Below are 11398 nucleotides of genomic sequence, written 5' to 3'. Positions count from 1 at the left end.
GACGTATTTTCACCACAATAATACAGTATATCTACTAATAATAATAATGGATTGCATTTTTATAGCGCTTTTCTAAGCAAGTTGCGAACTCAAAGCGCTTACAATGTTCCATTCATTCATACATTGGGTATATCTACTCCACTATATATATCTTCTCATGCTCACGACGAAGATGTTTGCTGATATGAAAGTGTGGTTTAGACATCCGCCACAAAAACTTTTCACGCTTCCTGCCATGGTACTTTCCCACGTCTGAACTCGATCATTCGTCATTCGAAACATGTGCTTGACAATTACACATTATGATTTGTGTGCAGTGCCTTATTCTAAAAAGAAAAGGAAAAAAAAGCCATAAACCATCTCCCCAAAAGAAAAGTACCTAATATCCTTTCTTTTATTCATCATCTCTGGTCATGACCCACGTTTATGAAGTACAGATTCCTCTCAAAAAATGTGAACATTGTGTAAAAGTTTATTTTCTTCTGTAATATAATTCACATTTTTCATATAAGATAAAGTAGTGAAATATTCAAACCCTTTTTTATGTCATACAACTCATGAAAATCTAAAATCCATATCTCATGTTACAATATTACACATGACCACTCAAAACAGGGATTTACTGATTCAGAGTTGCTTGAAGTCCAGTGTGAAGTTTCCGCAGTCAGTGATGATTTGGGGTGCTATGGTATTTGCTGCTTTTTTGCACAATATTCTAATCTTTTTCAGGGAGGGATCTGTACGTGCTTAGTGTTTTACCCATTTATGAAATAACTATACCCTCATAGATGAGCACCAAATACAGTTAACCACTTAAACCCTATATACTTTGTTATATCTGAGATAGCTGACATGTTGTGAGCTTGTAGACCTTTTTTCACAAGATGTTCACCTATTATGACATTGACATGCCACGAATAGGGACACCAGGTTTTGTGTGGTTAAATGATCATCACTCATGCATCTTGTCAAACTAATTGGAAGGGAAACGATTACCACAGAACTGTTTGTTGACAGCAAGTGTCTTACAAGCTTACCTACTGTATTCACCTTTAACTGCACTTTACCTACGAGTTAAACCTTTACCTGAATGTGTCATTAACAAGCCTACAGTGTATTGCATTCCCAAAGTTCAAGACAAATATCAATATTAAGGTATGTGTGCAAACACAAACATTAAACCTATAGTGTATAACAAGGTAATTGTGTTTGTGTCAAATAACGTTGTAAAGGGCTATTTTATGTGATAGTGTGCCCCCTAGTGGATGATGCTTTATTAGAGGTTTGCTAAGGAAAAGATACATAGTCAGGGGATATTAATACAACCTCATAAAGGTGTCTAAGATACAGTCAGGGGATATTAATACAACCTCATAAAGGTGTCTAGTAACATATCTAACAAAGTTTGAAATTCTAAATCCCTAGGGGAATGATTCTCCAAGGGATATTTCAAACTTTGTTAGATAAACTCACTAGTAACCTTTATGAACACATTGGTGAAGAAACTGTTTGATAAGGAATTTATTCCCAGCTTTGACAGGTATTCTGATAATATTCCCTGACTAACAGTACAATTCACTGGTACAAGGTCAACTAAAAGGATAACCACAAGAAAGCTTTTGGGCTTGTTTGAATTGGGGTCTCTTTTTACAACTCATAAAACATGAAATAAAACACAGTACTACTACCAAGATATGTAGTGACTCGTGCGCTGAAAAGTGACACAACAATGAACATTTGAAAAGCATACTTTTATTTATCTCTGCATAAATACACACACAATAATAGCAGTGATTCATGTACAACATAGATTGACAGGTTTCTATTTTTCCAACACATAGGATCAGATGTTTCCATGATCATTACATTTTATGCATCCACTTCTTCTATCTGAGGAACCGAGTCAAACTAAACGTAATGCCTCAACTCCTACAATTCCAACTGCTCGTCAGGGTGGAGGGGGTCCCCGATTCACATGATTATTTTGGGGGGGATCGTAGCCTGAAAAGGTTGAGACCCAATGCCTTAGAGTAAGAACCTACACAGTAGATGGGTTACGGTTTGTTCATGAGGAACTGGAGTAGGAGTTTGAGGACGCGGCCGTCCAGGCCCACCACCGTGCCATCCTCAACGCCCTTGTACAGACGCAGGCTCTCCGTGCCCCAGAACAGGTTCTTCCTGGGGTTGTCCGCGTCCGTCTCCATGGACAGAGCCAGAGTGTTGAGCTGGTAGCAGAAGAAGGAGAAGTACTGGCCGTCGGTGATGACAGCCTGGGACACGAACGGCCTGCTCACGTCCTCCCAGTTCCAGAACCCTGCAGAGAGGAGGAGAGTTGGATTGCGTCAGGGCACTGTAGATTTCGTTGACTAAAACCATGACGAAACATGTTTGTTGACTTACTACCTTATTTCACTGACAAAAACGTTATAAAAACTAAAGAAAAACTAAGCTACGATGACTAAAACTAAGAATAAATATATTGACAATTTTGTCAACAAATAAAAACTAGACTCAAATGTTAGGGAGGGACTAGTGGAGAAGAGATCAAGTAGAACTAAAAGTCAAGCCATTTTATGTTTGGTTGCGCTCGGGTGTTGTGCTCTGAAAATAGCAGATCTACGCATTGTGAACTTTGAAGATTTGCTATTTTCAGAGTGCAACCAGGTGTAAAAGCAGCCATTAGATTACGCCATCAAGGCCTGCCAAAATATTTTTTTTTTGTTGACAAAATCAACTGTAGATTTAGTTCACTAAAATCTCTGCCACGACAACCTACCTTGGTACATGGCCTGAGCTGCGGTCCATGCGAAGAGACTGGTGATGCCATTGGCCCGGAGGAAGGGCTCCACCTGGTCTGCCTCGTTACGCTTGGCCATTCTGTCCCGGTGATAGCGATCGGGCACCAGGTGGAACTGTGTGTGGCCGTAACAGGCTGGGTCTGGTAGCTTGGCACCTGGGACAGGGAAGAGTTGGGGTAATCAGAGAGTTGACAGGGGATGGAAGCCCTGTTGTATATACAGTATATGCAGTAGATAAGCTCTTTATTGATCCCAAGAGAACTTCAGTTGTCATGGCAGCACCATAGCACGGATGAAACAAAGATGCAGGTACGGGTAGAGACTAACGGCTATATTCTCGTCCATGCCTTACCCCTTAACCCTAAACTTCTTTGCCTTTTTTTTACTATTTTGAAAAACATTTCAAAATACTTCAAATAGCCGATCTACATCAACACATTGTGAGCTTGTAGAGCAGCTATTTGAAATATTCAAAATGTTTTTCAAAATAGTAATTATTTTTTAAATGTTTAGGGATAAGGGGTAAGGTATGGACGAAAATAGAGTCCTAAGTAGATAAGTAGTAGCGAAATACTAATTAAAACAACAACAATAGAACAATAAACAATGTAAGAGGCGACTTAACATCCGACCTGGCCACCTGTGCCTTGGTTAGGTTTGCATAATGTATGAACCATTAGTAGACAGAAGTAGAGGCATGATAGGACGGCTGCCATTACCTGTGAAGATTCTATTTTGGTATTGGCGCCTGAACAACGGCAACAAATCGGGAGACAGGCTGATCTGTGGAACTTCAGCTGTGTAGGAATCCTCCAGGGGGGCAAACTGAAACACACGGTACATGAGATCAGATCGTTAAAGTAACCTGAACGCTTGACTGTGTTTGCTCCTCCATTTTAGAGTCTGATCATCTATAATCAATAGCAACCTAAATATATTCATGCATTTTCTAGTTTTCTATTTTTTCATTCAAGTCAATGAAGAAAATGTATTCCTGAATAAATTCATATATAAATCATATAACGTAATATATAATTTATATATAATAACTATAGTAACATATCTCTTAGCAAATTTCCCAGATGAAGTGCGTGCTGCTAAACTGTAGGAGGAGTAGTGCGTCAAAATAAAGTTTATCCGGACAAATGGAAAGAAAGAAAGAAAGTCGTGCAAGTACTATAGTCTGGAAACACTAATTACCTGTGGCAGTTGTTGTGTTATCCTAATTTGACTATGTGGTTTATCATCAATCTGGAACCGGGTTGTCTCTATTCTGCCTCTCCGGTGACCTTTAGGGATTGTCCTTTGCCCTCTCAGCCAATAGAAATTCACCTGAGGGCTAATATCTAAAGAAAAGATATATCATGTTAGGGTGTGAGAAGTCATATACAATTACAAAGAGCAACAGCATGGACTGAGCAGATAGGAATGGAAATCTCAAAGTATGACTAACAAGACATAACTTAACATTTAACATATCTTAATCTCGTAGCCTGATTTTAGACTCAGCGCTGGCGGGTCTATGGGCTGGAGCCAGGCAACTTCTTTTGTGTATCATCGTCCTTGATGATTGGTTGACAACATTGTATTTCACAAGATTTCTTGTTACTTAGGGGAGGCCATGGGGCTGGCTGTCATCTTCTCCCCCTTGCTGACGTCGGCTTAGGCAGGGTTTGAAGTTTGAACCACTCACCTTCCGCACAAAGGGCATATGCACTAACCACTACACCAACGCCACGCCCCCGACATAATATCAAAAAATAGTTTCGAGATTATTAATTTTTTGCGGTTGGTTTGAAGTTCAAGCTCTATATTCCTTCTCCCCAACTATTCAGCACTTTAATAAACAGAAAATACATGTCAATTGTTTAGTGTTCCAGTTGAAAATGTGTCTTCTCATTTTGTGTTTCATTTCATCCCTTCCAATTCCAATGTTTATCCAGAATGAGAGAACCCTGTTACACACCGACCCTCCAGGGATATAGAGCTATTTAACTCAACACCCCCTTTATCTTACACCCCTGTGAACCCAAGAGGACTTGACTGTGTACTGTACCTAAACATGAATGGAAGAACACTGGGTTGTGTTTCATCAGCATGTTGGTGAGTCCAGACACCAGGTTCCGCAGGAAGGGAGCAGCAGAGTGCTCATGTTGTTTGTGCAGGAAATGTCTTTTTTTCTTCATGTGCCAGTAGTCCTGTAAAGCAGGGATAAAAAAAAATAGTTTTTTACGCAATATTTGATTTTTGAATATGATGAAGCTGATGAAGCTGAAGATGAACACTTGTCATTTTCTTCGGCTTGACTTGAATTACCAAATACACAGGAGAAGTGACGCGAATGACCAAATATGGCTAAGGCCTACCAAAAGAATTAGTTGGCTTCCGGTAGCCGACCGACCCTATTAAATACGTGCGACCCAGATGATTTTATTGGCATTTGGAGTAAAAAAAAAAAAAAAAAAAATTAAGTCAAAATCCGACCGAGTCGATCAAAAACGTCTTACAAAAAATATATTTGGTGCGACCACATTCGCGAAGTTTAATCAAAGTTTTCTTTCGTCTAAAATATCAAGTGCGCAAATGTTTTGTTTTACTATTCATGCGTCATTCCGTCTGCTCTAACTCCAGCTGTGCTCAGACCACAGCGTTCCTCTGTTCCCAATTCCCATGCATAGAAAGCAAGCAGGCATAACAGCAGTGACTGGAGTGGAGATGCAACACAGCAGTTGATAGAAAATAGCGCCCGATACAAGCTGTTGTAAACCGCATGATTGGTGGACTCTCTGCTTTGAAAACTGCCTGATTGTAATGATTTTATTCCTCTCCTCCACGGCTAAAGGAACGGGGCTAAAGCGCTAGCATGCTAATGATTTAGCCACGTTCTTTCAGGAGGAAAAACAACAACAAACGCAGGCTAAAAGTAACAAGTATGTAACGATGCAGAACGGTACGCGGCTGCATCGCTGCTGCAAATTGTCTTAATCTAAAACTTTTTAAGAAGTCCTCAATGTTATATGAGATACTTTAATGGTTTAATGGTTTAATGGTTTAATGGTTGAGATACTTTAATGGTTTTAATGGTTTCCTGTTGAAATAAGCTTAGTCTTTTCATGGATCTCCTTTTAGTAGACCTTGTACCAGTGAACTGTACCGTCATGAATCTGTACATTTTCCTATGCAAACTTCTAATAAAGCCTTCAATCAATCAATCAAAACTCTACTACTACATCACTGTTTACTATGCAGTGAGTGTGTGCGCTCGACACAACACAGCACCTAAGCCCCTTTTCGACTGCAGCTTTAGCACCACACCACACTACACCACACCACATAAAAATATCTATATAAGTTTGGCCCTGTTTGGCCTAGCTCAGACCTACTCTAGATTGGATACTTTTTAGTACCACAATTAGTATTACTTTCACACCACTCTACCCAGGTCCTTGTAGCACAAGTGGGTTTGGCTGCAGACCACAGCAGATTAGGGGCGGATTGTGTGAGGGATGCTATTGGATAGTATGTTAGGGGGCGGATTGTGTGAGGGATGCTATTGGATAGTATGAGAATGACTCAATCCGCCCCCTATGACGTTGCACGGACGGGGCACCCTCCTGATGGAGGAAGTTCCCACTTTGCTCTGGAGAGTTTTTCAAAGGAGGGAGGGGGGGAGAGAGCCAGGGAGCCTGGAGCTCGGAGCTCCAGGGCCCAGGGGCCGGCCCCTCGCCGCTCGAGGCCGACCTGGGGGGCACTCTCGGTGGGGCAGGCCGGCGACGGCGCTGCCCCCCCGGCCCTGGAGCTCCGGAGGTGGTCGAGTATGCTGGTGCTGGGCGGAAAGTGGCCCAGATGGGTGTCTCTACTCGGGTTTGGGATGCAAAAGGTGGTCCCTGGTTCTCTGGAGGTCCCGGGGACCCCCTGAGCTTGTCTCCCCTGCCCCTGCCTTTTAGTGTTAGTCAGTGCTTAAAGTGGGCACTGAGCCAGGGAGCCTGGAGCTCGGAGCTCCAGAGCACCAGGGCCGACCCTCCACACCCTCTAGGCCGACTAGGGGCTCCCTCCTCGGCCACACTCCACCCAGCGCCGGCCTCTATACCAGCAAGCTCCATGGGGACCTGTGGATATTCTGGACTTAGAAAAAATCTCGCATCTATAGCAGATACCCAAGCTCGCCAAACGCTTTAGGCTCCTATTCAACCGCCCTTTGGGCCTCGCGCTCGAGCCTGGTACCGTCGGAACCGGCTCGCCGCCCCGCACACGATGGTGCCATCGCGGACCCCCGCGGACCCCCAGGGCCGGCGCCAGGCCCCGAAAACCGGGCCTGGCGACCTCCAGGGACCACCGGGGACCACCAGCGGCGGTCCCCGGTGGTCCCTGGCGGGCCTCCGAGCACCGCCGCCCGGGGACCCCCTCCAGGGACCCCCCGGGCCCACCAGCCGTTTTTCTTCTAAGTCCAGCAGGACTCTGAAACATTTCCCTCACAAGCCGTTTTTCTTCTAAGTCCAGCAGGACTCAGAAGAAAAACGGCTTATCAGTTTTTCTTCTAAGTCCAGCAGGACTCTGAAACATTTCCCTCACCAGACTTCCGCCCCGTCCGTGCAACGTCATAGGGGGTGGATTGAGATTCCAGGGGGCGGATTGAGTCATTCTCATACTATCCAATAGCATCCCTCACACAATCCGCCCCCCTAATCTGTGGTCTGCAGCCAGACATGTCACAAGTGGGCGGTGTGGTGTGGTGTGGTGTTGGGCCAGTGGAAAAGGGGTCCTAGTACACACTGCAGCCAGGCAAACGCCTCATAGCGTTTGTCAAGCTGTGGGTCGAGACCCCAGAGAGGTCACAAAATGATTTTGGGGGGTCCAAAACTTAATGTGCAACATTGTTTTCTCACTCAACTGTAAACAAAACAACATACAGTGTATTGAGGGTTTGTCTAAAGTGACAACGTAAGGACTTTTTTTTAACCTCTGAAATGACAAATTAAATTGACAAAGGGTCAAATTGTCAAATATTAGAGGTTGAAATTGTGAAAATAGCTGATCTACATGCTCACAATGCCTCGCAACGTGAGGGGTTGTGAGCATGTAGATCTGCTATTTTCACAATAGAATGTTGTCAGGGTGGGGGGTCCCCAGTTAAAATATTATTATTTTGGGGGTCGCAGCCAGAAAAGGTTTAGAACCACTGCCTTATTGACTCACTGTGTTTCATTTATTTATTTAAAGACACATTTTTCTTTTTGACTAAAACTATTGACTAAAACTGGACTAAAACCTTTGTTTGGGTTCGTCGACTAAAACTTGACTAAAACCTTTCGAGTTTTAGTCGACTAAAACTAGACTAAAACTATCAGGGATATAAATGACTAAAATCTGACTAAAACTAAGAAGCATTTTGTCAAAAAGACTATGACTAAGACTAAATCTAAAATGCCCGCCAAAAACAACACTGGTGTAGGCCTATTTTCCTTTTTTAAATCGCTAAAATAGCGAATTTTTGAGCACGGTTAATTAACGGCCTGACGGTTATCGGTTGAAAAAATCTCCATTTGGCCATCCCTAACATGAACCATTTAATGATTTAGAAATTGGTAACTCAGGAAAACAGAATATATTAAAAAAGAAGCATATCGATCACTGCCATAAAAAAAAAAAGAAAAAAAAACTACCTACCCATCCTTCCCATGAGGAAATAAAATAAAATTCCTTGCTACCCATCATGCCCACAAAAAAAATAAAAAAAATAAAAAAATAAAAAAAATTCCCTACCTACTCAGCCCTAAAATGACAGCCAACCGGAACCCAACTAATTATTTTGCTAGGCCAGCCAATTAGGAGAAAGTGACTAGGTGACGGACGATTTATCCACCCGTTTCCGCGAGAATTTACTGTAGCGTTATTTGCAGGACACTTCCGGTTAACAGCAGACATACAAGCTCACGTCGCGTCGCGTCGCAGATGCGTGATTCCTAAACCCACCAGGCTTGAGTTAAGACCCGCCTCGCGGAAACGCGAGGACTTCCAGGAGTGGCTGAAATCCCTGCCTGACACATGGAGGGTGGATAAAGTCAGAGGCATGAAGACTTGTACTTGAGAAAAGCCTGCATTTGCACAATGCACAGCTATTAATTTCTTACAGTGCTCAAAATAAACTGTGCTAAAATTAATTGTGATTTAATTGTACTGTGCTTATTTAATAAAGGGAAAACTTTGTAATAACTTTGCTAAAGAGAAAAAAGTACTGAGAAAGCTATTAATTTGTCACTACTGTGCTCAAAATAAAAACTTGTTATGGTTTGGATATGGCTTTGGGCGTATTGTAATGGATCAGTAGGTAGTAGGTACTTTGCACTTGAGCGAGCAGCACTAACGTTCATGTGCACTTTCATACTTAAAGGGGCACTCCACCACTTTTCAACCTATGTTCATATAATTGGTCCTCACTCAAAAATAGCTTTTCTTTTTTTTTTTTTTTTTTTTTTCTCAGAGGAGGGCTGTGGGCAGGTCAGAAACCCATAGTCTTGTGACATCATCGATTACCAATCCAGCTTATAGAAACTGCAGGCTTTCTATTCCTGGAAAGTTGCAATTTTAAAGTGGAAGCCATTGTTCTCGCAATATTAAAAATCTAAATATTTTTTTCAAAAATATTTATTATTTTTTTTTTTTGGAAAATGATGATGTCACAAGACGATGGATTCTGAACTTCCCACAGCTCTCCTAGGAGACTTGGACTGAGTAGAAAAAAATTGTGATATTTTATCATGAACATTAGTGAGGACCTATTATATGAAGACAGGTTGAAAAGTGGTGAACTACTCCTTTAAGATTATCGAGAGGAGGCGGGTCTTAACTCAATCCTGGTGGGTTTAGGAATCACGCGTCGCAGATGCAACCGTTGTGAGCTTGTAGATCACTCTCGGCTGCGGCGCCGGAAGCTCCGAGCAACTTCTGCGCAATGCATGATGGGATGTTGGAAAGTTGTGGATAGACCAGGTGTGGCGACCTGATAAAAACAGGTTCAATTTACCTTGCATTTAATTCTTGGACCTAGAACAAATTACAATTCATGGGTTGCATTTGTAGTCCTACAACAGCCACTTTGAGGACCAACACAGGTGTTTTGATTAACGTAGAACATTGGTTCCATGCCAATCAGACAAATTGAACACCTGTGTTGGTCCTCAATATGGCCAGTTTAGGACTACAAATGCAACCCATGCCTATTGCAATCACACTAATATTGCGCATCCTTTTTTTACCTGTAGGACAGCATGTGTGACATAGGACCTGACATCATCCAGCAGCAGTGCCTCCTCTTCCCCTCCACCAGGGAGGGCTGATGAGGCTCTCTGATGCTCCTCTGTCTCCTCCAGACCATCAAAGTGGAACATCTCCGGCAGGCCGGGTAGGCGCGCCGTCTTGGTCAGGTGCTGGTACCATGTGTCCGCGTTGCGGGCGAACGTCTGCGGGTAAACCACGTACTTCTTCCGCTCGATCTTGGTGAGCAGCTGCAGTCTCTCCTGCACGTCGACGCCGCGCATCTTCTCCACATGCTCCATGGTCTGCCGCCGGCGCGCAGACTTGCTCTTGGCCGTGAGAGAGCAGACCACGGGCGGATAGACAGCCTGCGGGACCGCCGCCGGCACCGGCCGGGCCGCCTCAGCGCTGTGAACGAGCCGAGTTCTGAACACTAGAGGGGTGTTTTTGTTGAACGCCTGCAAGGGCAACCTGGCGGTGCGCGCCGCCATGTTGGCTATTCTTCTGTAATGTGTCAGCTGACCGTGCTTCGTTTAGTTTGTTTTTGTGTTTGACCATTGATTTCAGTTGAATACCGCCACCTGCTGTACCGGAGTGTGTAGTGTTAGTCCCTGGATCAGTCTACAAAATAAAATAAATGGTAGCTCTACTGGTTTACCATGACCAGGACAGTGGTGTCAGAGTGTTATTTAAATTGTGTGAGTGGTTTGGAAGATGATCAGCTATGGGCAACTGAGTCAAGGAAGATCTGAATGGTGTCATAAGACAATTTTCTCTTTGCAGATGAGTAAGACTGGCTACGCAAGGCTACATAAATAAGACAGATCTATTGAGAATCTTAATAAGATAAAATTGGTGGAGAATTCAAGAGCGTTGGTTGAATTCTTCCTTTGGTCTGGTGACCTCTCTTTTATACCGTCAGTTAGGCTACTCATGTCATCCTGACGCTTGAACCCTGGTGGGTTGGGGATTCACGCCATCCTGACATGTCACAATGAGTCACAGTGATATCCATATGATGAGTTGGTGATATCCTTATGGATTCCAGAGGTCAGCCATGTCCAAATATAGAGTCCCATGATGTCAGACTTGGATGTGACAGTCAGCTCCATATATGGGTTCTAGAGGGGGTCAATCGTACCATTATGGTGTCCTTGATGTGGCAATAACTGTAACAACAGGACTCACTCAAATGTAGTGGCTATGGTGAGATGGTGACCTATCAAAACAAACTGTATGTATGAGGTTTGTTCTCCTGCTATGCCACAAAAACATGGAACGCCCTACCAATGGCCTTAAAAAATGACTTTTTTTCTATTGATTAGTCACGCCATGGAGAGTAGAGT

At 43.2% G+C, this 11398-nt stretch overlaps 1 protein-coding gene across 1 annotated transcript; it reads right to left on the bottom strand.

The window, feature by feature from the left end:
• Positions 1 to 1793: 1793 nt before the first annotated feature.
• Positions 1794 to 10543, bottom strand: LOC308295658 (large ribosomal subunit protein mL65-like; the record flags this gene model as incomplete). Its single annotated transcript, XM_080738708.1, has 6 exons — positions 1794 to 2314; positions 2777 to 2953; positions 3518 to 3623; positions 3999 to 4144; positions 4855 to 4996; positions 10055 to 10543. The coding sequence occupies 6 exons, from the start codon at positions 10541 to 10543 to the stop codon at positions 2055 to 2057; spliced, it is 1320 nt and encodes a 439-aa protein (XP_080594834.1). The 3' UTR covers positions 1794 to 2054.
• Between the last annotated feature and the right edge of the window lie 855 nt (positions 10544 to 11398).

Source organism: Nannobrachium achirus (assembly GCF_963921795.1).
Source record: "Nannobrachium achirus genome assembly, chromosome: 12".
NCBI lineage: Eukaryota > Metazoa > Chordata > Actinopteri > Myctophiformes > Myctophidae > Nannobrachium > Nannobrachium achirus.
The sequence above is the reverse complement of the archived record's forward strand: the minus strand, read 5'-3'. Positions and strand labels throughout refer to the sequence as shown.